This window comes from Mytilus trossulus, chromosome 6 (assembly GCF_036588685.1).
Source record: "Mytilus trossulus isolate FHL-02 chromosome 6, PNRI_Mtr1.1.1.hap1, whole genome shotgun sequence".
Taxonomy (NCBI): domain Eukaryota; kingdom Metazoa; phylum Mollusca; class Bivalvia; order Mytilida; family Mytilidae; genus Mytilus; species Mytilus trossulus.
The window spans coordinates 50,318,516-50,336,949 of NC_086378.1; the positions used below are offsets into that span (position 1 = coordinate 50,318,516).

At 31.9% G+C, this 18,434-nt stretch overlaps 1 protein-coding gene across 1 annotated transcript in view; it reads left to right on the forward strand.

The window, feature by feature from the left end:
* The window catches only part of LOC134721475 (short transient receptor potential channel 7-like), a 73,784-nt gene that overhangs the window by 41,017 nt on the left and 14,333 nt on the right, over positions 1-18,434 (forward strand). The window contains exons 3-5 of the mRNA XM_063584527.1: positions 1,305-1,463; positions 8,488-8,979; positions 17,429-17,605. Of these exons, the coding sequence (XP_063440597.1) occupies positions 1,305-1,463; positions 8,488-8,979; positions 17,429-17,605 (828 nt within the window). The remainder of the gene's footprint in view (positions 1-1,304; positions 1,464-8,487; positions 8,980-17,428; positions 17,606-18,434) is intronic.

The following is an 18,434-nucleotide window of genomic DNA, read 5'->3' on the forward strand; positions in this document are numbered from 1 at the left end:
TATGTAACCTTTTTAAAACATTTATTTGAATCAAGAAGCAGATATCTTCAGGGAATTCCTAATATGATACACGTAATTGTATATACTTGAGACAAATAGTTGTCATACAGTACAAGATGGCCAGACAAATGTTTAAAATTACATTACGAAACAAGACTGAGAACACTTAATGTAATATCAAGAAATATAAATCCTATAGGAGCACCCTACTCTCAGATGCAATAGTTTACTGAACCTCTATAATCATATAAACTTGAATAACGTGACAAGTAATTAGTTTGTTGCTTTGTCCATTATGTAAATATGGAATCTTAGTGTATTTTTAGACATTTCCTGTTTAGGGTTTAGTTTTGCAGACAACCTGTCACGTGCAGATTCAGTTTAGAGTTCATTTGCTTATCCACCATGTGATCTTCTCCCCTTTGACAGTTCATATGACATATTTAGGAATGTTAAGTTTGGTGCTTAAGATCCAGCTATGAATCTGCTATGAAATTTTGCACTTTGTCTGATGAAAGTTACCTGAGTATAATATGTAAGAATACAATCCCGTTCTCCGTGATTAAGGACACGCGTCAGCTATAATATTGCTAGTTTGTAAGGACACTGTATGATTTCCTCATTACTGAACCTTAGTTAATGAACATCTGTATCACATAAAGATGTGTCTACAATCTTGTTTATTTCATTCAACTGTGAATCGTGATTAAACTTCAATAAATTTGTCATTTATTTTATATAAAGCGAATTATAATACGCAGTTGAAATTCATGTAGTACATTCAACGACGCTTTAATTTACGTTGTTTTCAAAATCAAATCTTTTAGCGTGCTAGTAAGTTTTTTTTATGTAAATCAACGGATGAATATACATGTACATGTAGTGATAGTCTATCAAGTTATATGCTTCAACTTTATATATGTACTAAATATTCTAGTGGCGATTATAATTGACCTGTGGATCTTTTTAGGTTTTTTAAACGTTAAATGCATGTAGAAAAAAATGAATGTAACTGAGTCAATAAGGTCTGGATTTACTTATAATTCTTTATTGTTTAGTAAACAATCACTTTAATTTAAAGACATTTAAAAGTTGTCTTTTCTCATTGAACAAATTTTGCCATAAAAGATTCGTTGAACACACCAATATAAATATCTTAAAAATGAGTTTCTTACAATTATCAATATACAAATGATTTTTAATGTCTTGGAACTGGAACATTTGTGACATCGGTTTTTTTAAATCTGGAACTTTATTTAACAGGATTCTGTTGTATGTATTCTAACAAGATTGTTTTCTTTCAGCTGTCTACTTTGGAAGAAGAATTTATCTATGCTGCAGAATTCGGGGACATTCCAACAGTTCAAAAAATCCTGGACGAGAATCAATCTTTCAATGTCGATTATCACGATATTATCGGGCGAACTCCATTACGTCTGGCTGTGGGAAATGAACATAGAGAGGTAATATACTTAAAATCACAGCACTGAAACCCCAAGAGTGACATTTCTATTAACTGAAGCAGTAGAAAATAAAATACATCCTGAAATTAAGATTTCTAATTTACCAAATAATTTCTGTGAACTACAACGTAGTAATATCGATTTCCCTTAAATTATGTTGAGGATTTTGTTTATAACGAGAATCAATTACAAGCTTCCGGGCAGTTTTTCAAAATGTATTGTTGTTTTTAATTTTACAATCTTCCATAACTGCTATGTTACATCACATTAGTTTTCCGCACTGTGTTTTCGCTGATTAATTTTAAATGATATGTTGCGGAAACTGAAATCAAAGCATTGAAGACTAATAAGTGATTTCGATGCACGTATTAACCTTACATGTATATTTAATTAAATGATTTCCATACCACTACGCACAGCAGCTATAAATTTTAAAAACTCAAAATTAAAAATCAACGACTTGTTAATGATGAAAAGTAATTCACTGAATTGTATGCTACTGACTTATGACTCATAAAGAATGACCGTGCTGGGTTAAACATCATGTATGTAACGGCGTAGTTCTATCCAAAAAATGCAAATTTAGGAATCTGATCATTGGTAAAGGCTGTCTCCTTGTGTTACAATTATCCAAAGATAAATACCCTTCGTAGTCACATAGTCCAAAAGCCCGTGTTGAGAAAGTGCCTCGCAAGTTCTTCCTTACCAAAAAGAAAAATTTCGGTCAGATACTTTTATCCATCAATAGACTAGGGAACGATTCACACAAACCGGGGAGTGTTTGTGGCTTTTGAGCTACATTTGGGAAACTTCATGTTGCATGTTGCAATCTCGCTAACGTTTAGCTTCACTCTATTGGATTATTATAAGAAGAAAACAATGATATAGGTACAGTGGAGATCAGTTCTAACCTCTCATTAGAACTGTCAGAATAATCTGTCATAGAACTGTTCTAACCTGTCCTAGAACAGTTCTAGCTAGAACAGTTCTACCCTAGAACTGTTCTAGGTAGAACTGTCAGGATCAGTTCAAGGTAGAACTGACTAAATCAGTTCTAGGTAGAACTGTCAGGATCAGTTCTAGGGTAGAACTGTCTAAAACTGTTCTAGGTAGAACTGACCAAATCAGTTCTAACTGTAGAACTGTCAGCAGAACTGACCAAATCAGTCAGGACTGAAGAACAGTTCTAAATGACGTCACTGCAGAAAGGGCACTTTAGAATTTAGAAGAATAAATCAGTTCCAATTACTTTACTATATATAATAGCGGATTTTTCTATATTTTTACTGATCAAAATTTACATGTACAAATATCGAAGAGTGGATAGGAGGTTATCCAACTCATCGGAGAAATATTTTTATAAGATTGCAAATAAAACATCATTGTTTACGTTTCTTCGTTCCCCGTGTTTAACAGTCTCTTCATAAATATAACTCTGCATTTAATTCATGGAAATTTAATCTTAATTTACCTTGTTTGCCTTGGATTTACATTCATGACTTAGGATTCTGTTTTGACAAATGTTCAAACGAAAATTGTACAGTGGATGGATTATGGGATTAATGAAATCAGTGTTGTTAAACGTAAAAAAAATATGTACATTTGCATTAGCTCTTTGCCAAACTTATCCATAACGATTATGAATAATATCTCAATCTGGGAGTCCTGAAAGTCTGAAAAATATACTCGATTGAACATAAATGAAATATTTGCCACTGGACGTTAGGCTACAAACAAAACCAATCATTTGTCCTTCTTCAAATTATATATTAACAGTATAGTCAGTATACTATTCCAAGTCTAAGAAGAGAACTTCTCATACATGTACTTTTCATTTTAAAATAAAGTATATGAATCAGTCATGTGAGTGTTGGATTATGCTGTTAAATAGTTTTGTTTAAAAAAAAACATCATGAACTACTGACTTAAAAGTCACTTTTGTGACGGTTCAATATTTAATAATTTAAGTATGGATGTAACGGGTCTTCTGACGTTATTTTGTTATCAACACCCATAGACATAAGTTAGTCATGTGAACGTAACATCATCAACGTTTTTTTATGTTTTGCCAAGGTTTAAACATTTCGTTAAAATGAAATTTAGAATTAAATTATAAGAAATGACTGTAATATTTTTTCTGTCTATTATATTATACATGTATATATATAACGTAAAAAATGTGGTGCACACTGTTAAAAAACCCTCTACGCGCATTTATCAGTGTGCACCAAATTTTTTATGTTTTTTCTTCATAGACAGAAAAAATATTACAGTCATTCCTTAAATAGTAATATTATCGATACAGAGAGGAAATAATGGCGCTCTGATGTGGATAAAATTTGGTGTCCTCTTTATCATACAATATCTGTCCTGACTTAGAAATATTATTGGTTTACAATGAAGCCATATATATTTACATGATAAAGAATATATAGATATAGGAAGATCATGAAGATGTGGTGTTAGTGCCAATGAGACAACTCTCCATCCAAAAAACAATTTAAAAATAAGTAAACCATTATAGGTCAATGTACGCCCTTCAACACTGAGCCTTGACTCACACCGAACAACAAGCTATAAAAGGTCCCATATGTTCAGTTTTGGTTGATGCGGTTAAATAATTTTGTTATTAAAACGACTCAGTCTGATATATCGAAACTTCTGAAATATGTTAACAATTCAATATTTTGAATAAAAAGAGGACACGCTGTCATTTGAATTATACAATCCATCGTGATCGGTTGTTGTCTGCTCTATGGTTGGGTTGTTGTTGCCCAGACACATATTTTTGTTCCATGAGTCAGTCTGAGGTATGAAAACTAGCTGATGTTTGTTTCTGATGCGATATTTTGAATAAAAGTAGGAAATGATGGCACTCTCAATCAATGCGAATTTTTTTTGTGGTTGTTGATTTCCAATATTGCAGTTATTTATGAACTACAGTCCCTCTTGACCTAAAATTCTAACTGATGTACTGTCCAACTATATAGACTTGCATAAACAAAAAGAAAATATGGTCATTTTTGGTTGATGCGGTCAAACGAATTTATTACACAACTCAGTCTGAAGTATGAAAACTACTGATATTTGTTTACGATTCAATACTTTGAATAAAAAGATGATATGCTGGCACTATAAATTCATGCAAACAAAATTTTGAAGTCATTGTTTTCCAATATTGCTGTAACTTGTATATTATAGTCCCTCTTGACCTAAAATTATAACTGAATTACAGTAGACTAACTGTGCAGCTATATACTAAGCAGATTTGTAGAAAGAAAGAGCAAATAAGGTCAGTTTAGATTGGTGCGGTCAAAATATTTTATTACACGACTCAGTCTGAAGTATGAAAACTACTGATATTTGTTTACGATTCAATACTTTGAATAAAAAGAGGTCATGCTAGCACTTTAAATTCATGTGAACAAAATTTTGAGGTCATTGTTTTCCAATATTGCTGTAACTTGTATATTACAGTCCCTCTTGACCTAAATTTATAACTGAATTACTGTGCAGCTATATAGATTTGCAGGAAGAAAGAGCAAATAAGGTCAGTTTAGATTGATGCGGTCAAAAGATTTTTGTATAACAGGTCCGTCCGAGGTATGAAAACTACTTGTAAAAAGATATCACATTTGTTTACAATTCAATATTTTAAATAAAAAGAGGACATGCTTAGGTACTATAAATTGAGTGCAAATAAAATTTTGAAATCATTAATGTTTTCCAATATAATTGGTATCCTTGCCTAAAGATAAACTGGATTCCTGCAGTTTGCAGCTAAATGTATTTAGATTTATATGATGAAATCAAATATGATCAGTTTAAGTTAATAGTGGCTCAATGGCAGATCCAGAGCGGTGGGGGACCCCCTTTTTTTACGATCAATGCATTTGAATGAGGCCATTTAGTTGGACCCCCCTTTAAAACTGCTGGATCCGTCCCTGGTGGTTTGGGCCAGAATAACATATTACACAAAGATTAAGGTCAGATAATATTTTTATGTAAAATGAGCTATCCTGACTTCCCAAATGACAAATGTAAAACAATTGAAATAAAAATGCCCCCCCCCCCCCCCAATTTTTCCCAATATTAACGGCTTAAGGTGGCTGGGGCGTCTTAATTAAATCTGACAGAATTTTTTGATAACTTGTCAAGATAAAGCTTTTATCATGCTTTTTTCAAAACTGTATTAAAAAGTATGGGTCACCGGACTTTTTTTCACGCTACAGGTTGCGCAAAATTGTCAGATTTTGTATAGATTATTCATGGAAAATTAAATTTTGTGTGATAAAACGAAAACGTACTATAAGAACTTTAAGATAAAATGTGAGAATATTGCTCTTATAACATGCTTTCAAATAAGCAAAAGAAAAAATGGGGTCACCGAACTTGTTTTCTTGCTACATATCAAAATAGGTAAATTCATAACACTTTCTATTGTAAAATTTACTTTATCGGAGTTATCTCCCCTTATTTGGCAAAGTTTGAAAAAAATCTAATCAAACACAAACAAGGCGTTTTTACAAAATTACAACTGAAGTTATGTTAAAACACACAATTTTCTATATTTATATCAAAAGTCTTTTACATAATTTACATACAACTCTCAAAATTTGCACATTTCATCAAATATATAGACCAAAGATATCTGCTTATTTAAAATCAAAGATGGAGGAAGACACCCGAGCCACCTTAATCTATGTTCAAAATCAAAAATGAAAAAAAAAAAAAAAAGTATGTAACACATCAACAAAAGAAAATCACTGAATAACAGGCTCCAGACTTGGAACAGCCACATACATGCAGAATATGACGGGGTTAAACATGTTCTCTTGTCGACGAAAAATTTGAAATAAAACCGGCAAAATAGCAAATCTCTTTATAATATTAATCGCTATTTTGCCGAAGCCTTTATATTTAGACAAAGAGTTCTTCAAACTTATAAACCAATTCTAGACGTAGAATTTATAAATCAATTTTAGCCGTCGGATTTAAAAATCAATTCTAGCCGTAGAATTTATAAATCAATTCTAGCCGTAGAATTTATAAATCTATTCTAGCCGTAGAATTTGTAATCAGAACTGTTCTAGAAGTAGAACTGACTAAAACTGTTCTAGAGTAGAACTGTCAGGATCAGTTCTTGGTAGAACTGCCCAAATCAGTTCTAGGGTAGAACTGTCAGGATCAGTTCTAGGTAGAACTGTCCAAATCAGTTCTAGGTAGAACTGACCAAATCAGTTCTAGCTAGAACAGTTCTAACCTAGAACTAACTAAAAGGTGTCAGGCTGACAGTTCTACGTACTGTCCTAGAACAGTTCTCCTGACAGATTCTGACAGATTTAATGAGAGGTTAGAAGTGATCTCCACTGTAAATTTATATCTGAGACGCAACGTTAGATATTGCTACTACCACGAAAAATAGCGTTCGGTAAATATTTGACAGGATTTTTTTTTTACAAATACTGAAATAAATATTTCAAATTATACATGAAAATAAAGATTAATTCTCATATTTTCATATTATGATAGAGAAAGAATAAAAATATAATATTCATAGCCTTAGGAAGACACAGATTACCCGAAAAAACGTTTACTAAGCATTGTCCCATGTAACAAACTCGAAACATAAAACTCGAACAATTTGCGAAATGTTCACGCAACTCTTAAAAATTTTGCATGAACATTCTATGGCGTAATATTTTTCAGTATTAGTTAACATGGCTGTCTCCATTTAAAATTTGCATACATATTTTCCAAAAAATATGATGTACGGAAATGTCCCATCGGAAATTTGATTTGGAAACTTGAAACATTTCAGTTCAAAAATAAAATTTTGACAGATAATTTATTGAAATGTAAGCACGATCGTTTTGTACTAAGTGTAAGCTCCCAAAATTCGAACTGAAAAATAAATTGAGCTTCATATTCAATACAAAACAATAAATTTGCAATGTCTTGCGGAAATGTCCAAGTTAAACTTTCATGCCTTCACAAAATTTTTACGGCCAAAATAACGGAGATTTGATTTTGTGAAGATTATTTTTCGGCTTTGATAACTATACCAATAAAAAGTACTTTTAAAGTTGAAGTAGGTTCACCAAATAGCATTAACATTACAGGGTTATCTATAACAAATACGGATTAATGAAAATGTCTTGCAAGTTTGTCCGTTATCATAATTTGACGTCGCCACAAGCGTAATATTCTAGGGACGGCATGCACTGCATTCGCGTGTTCCTTCCTCCACCAAATATAAATGTCCTGCTTTCAACAAAACGAAATGATGCACATGTTACAAAAATACACATCTATACGACGATCAAAAGTAAGAAAACTCCAGTATCATAACTATAAGCTACTGTATGTCACTGCCTGAATAAAATCATACTCGGTTTGAATTACTAGCAGTAAAATTGAATATCCTATTTTAATTATAAAATTAATATTGGCTTGGATTCTCACTGCATTTATACTTGTGTGTTATATTTTGTATTTACCCAAAAAGAAAAGCAGGAAGAATTAGATAGTGCGCCTTTCCAATCTAACGTCATTTTCTGTTACACTAAATGGTAGCAATATCTGACGTTGCGCAAGAATGTTTTGAGGAGACACATTTATTTCAATCATAAATAAAATAAAACACGACTAAATCACAATTCAGTTGTATTAATGTAATTTGTATAGAAGTGGATAATATAGAAAATCAAATTGCGGTGACTCACATAAAAAAACCCACAAAAACACTATTAATGCTTGTTAAACTTGAGACATAAATTGTGAGATATATATTTCCCGTGACGCACCGCTCACAGATACTTATCAAAGGATAGAATATTGAAAAGCAAGATAGTTGAAAATGCTATAACCATTAGATAAATTGTTGCAATTATGAACATTTCCAAGAGATATATAGACATAAAAATGTTCTCTTTTAGATGCTTATTATCGATGATTTGGTGATAAAAACTCCCATCACCCAAATCATTAAATGACATTTAACGCTTTTTTCCTGTTGTTTCAGGTTGTAGAGCTACTTTTAGATCGTTCAAACATCGCAAATATACATGAAGCTTTGCTACAAGCAATTAGTGCTGGACATGAACAAATAGCTGAAACCATATTGAAACATCCAAAATACATCGACGTTAAAAGGGAAAATAAACGTTTTGGTGAAACAGACTACTTTTTTAACACAACAAGTGAAGATTCGCCATTTTCTGCAGATATTACTCCTTTAATTTTAGCTTCAGAACGAAATCAATTTGAAATTATTCAGTTATTGCTTCTTAGAGGCGACACAATTAATAAACCACACCATTATTACTGTAACTGTCAGGAATGCAGCAACAAACTACAATTTGATCAACTGAGACTTGCCAAAACAAGATTAAATGCATACAAAGGACTCGCTAGTGGTGCTTATATATCCTTATCCAGCAAGGATCCAATTTTAACAGCATTTGAATTAGCGAGAGAACTCAGACGAGTAGCCAAAGTTGAAAAGTATTACAAGGTAAAATAATAATAAAAAATTCAGTTGAAGGTCATTCAAATGATCTTTATGTAGGCATTTTTGTTGTGGTTGTTGAGTATGAACTTTTAGAAAAGGTCAGAATTTAGAACGTCAAATTTAACTTCGACTTTTACCTTTATTTCAAGATAAGTGATCGTATACCAACATAACTCAGGTCAGCAGTATGTTTGGTTGAGATTCAATTATTATTTTATATTATAAAGGAAGAAAACTCCTATTATGGCCATCAGAAGAGTTCGACCTAAATTAATGATGTATCGTCATGTCACAACCTTAAATGTTACTAAAATTTTAAGCATTGTGTTTATAACTATTACGGTTTTTGAAGAGTTGCGTTAGCAAGCAAAGTTCCAATTTTTTTTTAGAAGACCTTGACCTCTCATTTATTACATGTATCTGACTGTTAAAATTCCTTCCATCGGCTAGAATCATAGGGTAACTTCTTTGATAAATCTAAACATTGCATTCACTCAGAGAAAAATCGTATGAATTTAATACCAGATTTGAAACAGCTAAGTAAACGTATAGTTGTTTTCCCCGAACAACGTCAAAAACGACGTCAACACATTTTTGCTTTCATTTGTTTGATAATATTATTCTAGCATTATGATTTTATTAAATATTTCAACTCATAAAACTTAGCAACTGACATAGCAGATAGAATATTAAGTATAAAAACAAGATGCAGTAAAATTCTTCCGCAAATACAAGAAAATTAGAGATGGTTAAAAAAGTGATACGGTAAAACAGTTGTTGACTTTTGATAAGGTTGATACAGTGATTTATAAATCCCAGAGACATTATATTCGCAGAGGATCCATTATTATCCAATATGTAAATTATTAATGCCATTTTTTTTTATTTTCAATTTCATTATTAACCGTGTTATCGTTGTTACAAACCGATATTTCTTGAACACCATTCTTTATAGTACATTTCCCCCCTAATTATATTACGCAAAGGTAACGGGTATATCATTTTTCACAAACAAGTTCAAAACTAAATACATGTTTACTACGAGAGATCACAGTAGAAATCTTACACGCAAGTAATTAACTACTTGTTTAATATATCTTTATCTTGAATAAGGATAATTACTTACGCCAAAGGATGTTATTTTTCAAAGACATGTTTTTTAAGAAATGTTATAGGGTTGTTAAACCGATCAACGTTCGTACATTTTAGTAAGATGAGACACTTCCTTGTTAATATTTTTCACGATAGTAATTTACTGATTGCATGTTATAATACTTCTCAAAGAAAATCATTGACACCAGAGAATATATTTTTTAAAGAAAGATGATTCTATTATTGATACGTGTTGGGTACCGGTAATTTCAGTCAAGATTGTCAGGTATAAGTAAAGATATTTTCAATAAAATAAAAATCACACCTATGACTTTAGGTCTATTAGGTTTGGTAACAGCGTAGTGTGTGATCCAAAGACACTGTCATGCTTCCGTGACCTTTTTTTCATCATATATTTTGAAAATAATTGTTCTACCAAGTCAATTTCCTGACACTATTCCGATTATATACACATACTTCTCAACAAGAACGTTTCATTGTTTTATTCAATTCTTATGTTAAATATTTTTTGTCACATTTTCATAGTTCAGTAAACAAAACGTGCTGCGCCTTTCGTCTGCACCAGTTACAAAACTGGCAATCAGGAGCCTGTAATTCAGTGGTTGTCGTTTGTTTATGTTTTACATATTTGTTTTTCGTTCATTTTTTTTACATAAATAAGGCCGTTAGTTTTCTCGTTTGAATTGTTTTACATTGTCTTATCGGGGCCTTTTATAGCTGACTATATGCGGTATGGGCTTTGCTCATTGTTGAAGGCCGTATGCCGTACGGTGACCTATAATTGTTAATGTTTGTGTCATTTTGGTCTTTTTTTAGGATAGTTGTCTCATTGGCAATCATATCACATCTTCTTTTTCATATACTCCAAAGTAGCTACAATATTTCATGTATAGAACGCTTATTTTTTCGTTGTTATATGTCTATCTTTTTATCCGGTTGGTGTGGTGTAGGGAAAATACATATAAGCGCCATCGAGTTACTCTGAATGATGGTGGAAACAAAAATAAGCATAAAAATCCTCTAGTAAAAATAAAACATGACCGTTCAGATTTAAACGACATACAATGCTAATGGAGAAAAGTCATTGATCTGATTTAAAATGTCCTCCCTTATTTCTGTCAGTCTTTACTCAAAAAGGAATTAACACTTCAAGAATGTGTGTGCATCAAAGTTCTATTTTTTTGTTGGCAAATAGTTAGCGTTGAATAAGAAGAAGGTTCACATAATTTTTAACCATATCCAAAATTTGACGACAGTGCAGTAGTCGTCTAAATCATAAAACAGTTTGGGCAGCTGTTAACATATACATTTTACTAGCTTTTATTTTTTCCCCCGATTCTTTCTTAATCATTCTGTTGGTAAATTAAAAGTTTCTCTATTAATTCTGATCGCTAGAATAATCTCATCTGATCAATGTTTGTTTTTTTAATTAAAGCTTATACACCATATCTATATGTTTTATAGCTATGTATTTCGATTTTTTATAAGGGAGAGAGGATATATAGAGAATGGAACAGGTTCATACTTATTTTAAAAAAAAAATATTAAATAAACCAGTGCACATGCTTAAAAATACATGTCCTTTTACTTATTAAATTTCAACAGTATTATCGCGTCACTCTTTGAAATAGTCTTTTCCGTAATCGCATAATCGTGTCCTGTTGATGAATGTGTTTAGTTTCACGCTATCGAACGTAACAGTAATGGTATAATCATGCACTGGTTAAGCATTTGTCTATAAAACAAGAAAAGAAAGTCAAATATCCTTAAATAATTCCTTTTTTACTAATCTAAAATGTACAATGTAGTTAAATCAAGTTTAAAAAAATAACATATCTCTCCGGAGCTGACTTTTCAGGAACTTCCACTAATAAAATGTTTTGTAGTTCATTTAAATTTTATTTCTTTCGCAACAGAGAGCAAAAGTTATTAGGACGTTGTTGATTAAAATATTCTGTCTACATTAGTTTGAATCAGACATATTATAGACAGTTTTCATTATGTACAAATATAATTGATTTAAATACAGATTATCATGCTAGAAAAAGAAATGTTATCATATTATGTATATGAATGAGTTGACTCTGCTATGGAATTTCCTTACAATTTGGTTTGGGTTAAATTTACCGGAATATTACCAGTTAATATGCTTTGTTTGTACTTTATGGTGGAGTTATTTTAGCAATGCAATCAAAATAGAACAATGAAGTTGCAAAAATTGTAAATGCAACTTGGTTAATGACTTCCTTGACTAAAAATATTTGAAGATTACGTAAGCTCACTGATTCATTGTAATTCATATTTGTTATAATCTGTATGTCGAAGTTAATACAAATGTATATAGCATTAACAAGGAATTAATGAGGCGTTGGATGTCGATGGCTGATGTTTGATTGTTTCTGTTAAATTTGTTTACACCTGTAATAATTATCAAAGGTCGCAGGATTATAATTTAATACGCAATACGCGCGTTCGTCTTCATAATTAGACTCACCAGTGACACTCAGATCAAAATAGTTTTAATGATACCAAACAAGTTCAAAGTTGAAGAACATTGAGGACTAAAAAATCCAAATAAGTTGTGCCAACTACAGCTATGGTTATCTATACCTGGGATATGGAAATCATTAATTTTTTGAAAAAATCATTGTTTTGTGTACAGAAAATTTATAAAAATGACCATATAATTGATATTCGTGCATGCAAACACCGAAGTGCTGACTACCGGGCTGGTGATACCCTCATGGACGAAACGTCCAACAGCAGTGGCATCGACCTAGTGGTGTAAATAGTTATCAAAGGCACCAGGATTATATTTCAATACGCCAGACACGAGTTTCGACTTCATAATTAGACTCACCAGTGACACTCAGATCAAAAGAGTTATAATGAAACCAAATTAGTACAAAGTTGAAGAACATTGAGGACCCAAAAAGCCAAAAAAGTTGTGCCAAATACAGATATGGTAATCTATTACTAGGATAAGAAAATCATTAGTTTTTGAAAGATTCATAGTTTTGTGTACAGAAAATTTATAAAATTGACCATATAATTGATATTCATGCATGCCAACACCGAAGTGCGGACTACTGGGCCGGTGATACCCTCGTGGACGAAACGTCAAACAGCAGTGGCATCGACCCAGTGGTGTAAATAGATATCAAAGGCCCCACGATTATAATTCAATACGTCAGACGCGCGTTTCCTCTACATATGACTAATCAGTGACGCACAGATCAAAACAGTTATCAAACCAAACAATACAAAGTTGAAAAACATTGAGGACCTAAAAATCCAAAAATGTTGTGCCAAATACAGCTATGGTAATCTATTGAGATATGAAAAGTCTTAGTGTTTCGAAAAATTCATAGTTTTGTGTACAGAAAGTTTATAAAAATGACCATATAATCGATATTCATGTTTACACCGAAGTGCTGACTATTGGGCTGGTGATTCTCTCGTGGACAAAACGTCCACCAGCAGTGATGGTGTAAATAGTTATCAAAGGTACCACGATTACAATTTGATACGGCAGACGCGCATTTCGTCTAATTAACTAATAGACGCGGACGATTTGTATCTTGTATTATGGGGACACCTATTGGTTGTTGCCGATCGAATTGATTTTTATATATGTCTTTGTCATCTTCGTCCTCTTTGTTTTATAAGATTTGTCTTTTTGTTTCAAAAATTATATTTTACAGCTAAATACACTTTACTTGAAAAAATCTACCAAAGTTGATAAATGCTAGTCGCTTTACTTAATCTTGAACACTACGATGATAAGTTTAACGGTACGATAAAGTCAATGTTTAACTCAGCGTTATCCATAACAAATAATATGATCAAATGCACTATATCTAAGCGATATTAGATCAGCGAGAAAATGAGGCGTTAACTCTGACAAGCTTGATAAACACATGGCGTTGTGATTAAATAGATGTTAATACTAACTGATAAAGAGTGAAACGAAAAATTACCCAACTACCATACGAAACATGGGACAATTTACGTTTTACGCTTTCAGTTAAAACAATTAACTAATTTGAATTGACGCTAGGGGGCGTTTTGTATTAAGGTTTGGTCTATTGATGAAGACCTTTAGGAGCAAGATAATATGCTGGTACAGACTAGTATAGAAGGTATTTCTAAATAATGTTTAGTTAGTTAGTTTTTCGCTTGAATTGTCTCATATTTTCATGTCGGGCCTTTTATAGTTGACTATACAGTATGGGTTTTACTCATGGTTGACAGCTGTACGGTGGCCCATAATTGCTTAAATTACATTTATGCCTCGTTCACACGTACATTTAATTCGAATTGAATTCGAATCGAATGCGAATCGAATGCGCTTATCGCGTTCACACACTCTTCTGTTTTAAATCTAATTAACCAATTCGCATAAGAAATACATTTTTGTTAACACGAATTAAAAGCTAACATCGTTAGGACAGTAAAGCGATTTTGACGCGCATCGTAATAAGAATTATAATTAACGTTAGAACGTCAAACGTTTCGAATGCGAATTAAACTAATTCGAATTAGTTAATGCGAATCAAATTCGAATTACGTGTGGACTCAGCATTATTTGAACTCTCAACTTTTGGTTTAATAACCAATCATACTACATCGCTTTCTGCTTATATTTTTTTGTTTCCTATATCCCATATAAGTTTTTCAGCATTTTCAGTTGTGTATGTACATAATGTTTCGTAGACACCACAGTTTGTCTTTTCGTCTTTTCCCCAAGATATTATTAGTCTATCTTCTTCTTATAAGATTTGAGTCCCTCTTTGATGTTTTGCGCCTCTTTTCCATTACAGTAAAGATAGATGTCTTCCTTTATCTCGTTGTATCTATGAAGACCTAGTATTTGAGGAAATCTAGAGATAACGCTGTATTGACCTTATTGTTCACGATTAAGAAAACAGTAAAATGCTCTGGATTATTTCTTATATAGACTTTTTATATTAAGATTTTCATTCAAAAATTATGTGTGAAAATGCTCTTTTATTTGTATGAAGTTGTCGGTTGACGTACTCTTAAGAGTATTTCTGTTCAAGTAATTCAAAGTACAGAAATTAAGGCAAACAACATTATAAATAGAAACATTTATAAAGGTTAATTGAATTTTACTTCATAAGGAATACTGATACAGTCGCTAGTTGTAACTAATATGTGCTGTTAGTACTAATAACAGCGACAATGACGAAATCAATATGAAGCTTCTGATTTATCACCATAGACAAACGGTAGAGATTCAATATGGATTTATTAAATTTGCCAGTCAAATTAAACGGCATGCAAAAAAAGAAGAAAGGTTAAAAACCACAATACAAAACAAACCAATTTGTTCTTATTGAATCAATCAGATTGAGATACTCAATCATTTGATTATTGGTTTTTTTTCTATGTAAAACACAATTACATTTTATAGCATTTTGCACTTTAAAATTAAAAATAAAATTTCAGCATAATTTCATAAATGATGAACTGCATATTACTGAGTATACTGAATTATTTATTATAGAAGACAGTGTAATTGTTATAATGATATGCAAGCATGCTTCGAAACTGCTGTTCATGACAATAAGGTTGCATTTTCCAAAGAAAAAATTAATAAACTGCGCAGGCATTTTTGCAGAAAAATGCTCCATACTGTTTTCTCATTTATTCTCTGAGCATGCTTGTCCAGTACGGTGACCTATAGCTGTTGATCTACACAATTTGTATAGCTGACTATGCGGTATGGGATTTACTCATTGTTGAAGGCCGTACGGTGATATATAGTTGTTAATTTCTGGATTATGTTGGTCTCTTGTAGAGAGTTGTCTCATTGACAATCATACCAATTCTTCTTTCTTTTATAATTACGCCTCTATTAATGTCATTCCAGAATATCAATACAAGGAAAACAAATCCGACCTTAGCGGTGCATTCGATTGAAATAAACCATAAAAAGTAATAGTGCAATAGACCAAACTATATGCAAATTACTTATAAGAATGTAGTTCGTTTTACTTAACAGAAGTAGTTGTACATAACATGCATTTTTATTGTTTTTAATGTGAATATAAACAAATCTATTTTTTATGTTCCGATAATAGTACAAACTTCAACATTTTGAAGTATTTTACTAATTGAAGTTTTATGTATTTTTGATAATGATGATGGTACGTTCTTTAAATGACAAAAAAACAACTACAAAAAACATCCAGGAAATTGACTCCAATCTCAACTGACTTTGATTGCCAGTAAACACTTCGAAGGTCAGCGGCAGTTGCAGCGTCTCCGGCTTCCTTCATCAATCAAACCTTGCTGCCATGATATAGCCACACGGTGTATTGAATGTGGCGTTTAAACCTAGCAATACATTTCATTCAATCACTGTTATACCAATGTCAGAATAACTGGATATATACATATGAATGACGTATCCTGATTGATATTTGCTTGTATCACATATTGTTCTATTGCTAGATACCTCAAGGAGTCTTCAGTCCATTCAATAGAACAACTAAAACGTATCGAATCGCAATTTATTTCAGGATTAGTGCAGAATTTATAGACAAAGGAGATATTGTGAGGTAACGCAATGGGATTCTATATTTGTAATAATATTCGATTTAAAAAAAACAACAATCGAGGAAGATATATATGGTCGTTTAACAAATCAGTATCTCATAACTGGCTTTTATTGTCGGCAGCATATATGTAACCGACATGTGATGTCTCTTAATTCTAACGCTATTGTTGGTATTACCCGCTATTAACAACTTTATTAGGGTACTAGAGATTAAATAATTGCATGATTAATAATATATGTAATGGATTATACATGTACGTCTAATATTTTCTATATTACGCAGTCAAAACAATAGACTGGTTTAATCTCATTAAGTTGTGTCTACTAATGAATTACTCATTTTCTCCTTCAATACTGTAACAGTTGATTGTATTTTTACTTTATGCCCAAATATTGTCAGTTTTTCGGTATGTGCAGCCGTTCGTTTGTATGTGCATCCCTTCATTTGTCTGTGCAGCCCTTTTTTGTCTGTTTGTCCGTTCGCCGGTCTGTTTGTCGATCTGTCCCGCTTCCGGTTCAAGTTTTTGGTCTAGGTATCCCTCGGTTTTAGTTTGTTACCCCGATTTTGGTTTTTTGTCCATGGATTTATGAGTTTTGAAAAGCGGTATACTACTGTTGTCTTTATATATGTATTTAAACATAATGGAATAAAAAAGATTTACCGCATGAGCTGAACAAGATGTTCTACTTATCCAAGCATAGTCTTTAGAATTATTTTATTCACTAGCTTTTATTTATTATTATTATTTTCAGAATGAATATTTGGCTTTGGCAGACCAACTTAGTGAATATATTGTAAAATTACTGGACAAGGTCCGAGGACATGATGAATTAGAAATCCTATTGAATAAGAAGGGACGCGACAGTGACGACGAGACCTATGAACTTCTTTCACGTTTGAAATTGGCAATACATTACAACGAAAAGAAGGTGAGTTAATATGTTCCGAAAAATTTAGTTTTATGAAGCTTTTTATTGGTAGTTTTTTTTTTAAATAATTCAAAAAAGTATGCAATATCAAAAAGTAGACATAACAAAAATTGTAGACGTCCACAGAACAATATACTGAAAATCAAAGGTTGAGAAAAACTCCGACGGAAACTGATTTGTAATGGAAGGTCAAGCTTTTAAGTTTAAAAACTGAACAACTTCCCTATACCAAAGGTACAAAAGAAAACACCACCTGATGCAAAAGTAATAAGGACTCTTCCCTAAAAGACCCCCCCCCCCCTTAATGAAAAATAAATAGAATAAAAAAACAGTGGATGTAAAAGTAATTGGATAGTTGAAATGTTACATACACAACCATCTAGATATAATATAAAATGCTAAATAATCTAGATATAATATACAAGCTTAATAATCTAGATATAATATAAAATGCTAAATTCTTCCAGAGACGTCTTAACATTCACGGACACACTGCAGTTCACGATTAACATTCATTTGCAAAGTGCATTAAAATTCATCGTCTGCCGAACCTTTTGCCTGAAAGAATAAATTCAAATCCAGAAAAAAAATAATTTTGTACGTTGTCATGAAACTCGAGATCATGAATTTAAACTTAAAGATTTATTGTTGTGATATGTTCATTCTGTTGAATTTGTTTTTTAATCAAGAAAAACAATGACTTAGAGTTTTCAAATAAACGATTGAGTCTTCGTCATGAAAACATGTTTTATTATTGATAACTACTAGAAATACTAGTTGAAGTGACGACAGAGCAGACGTTTAATCAAAGATACAGTGTAAGCATTGA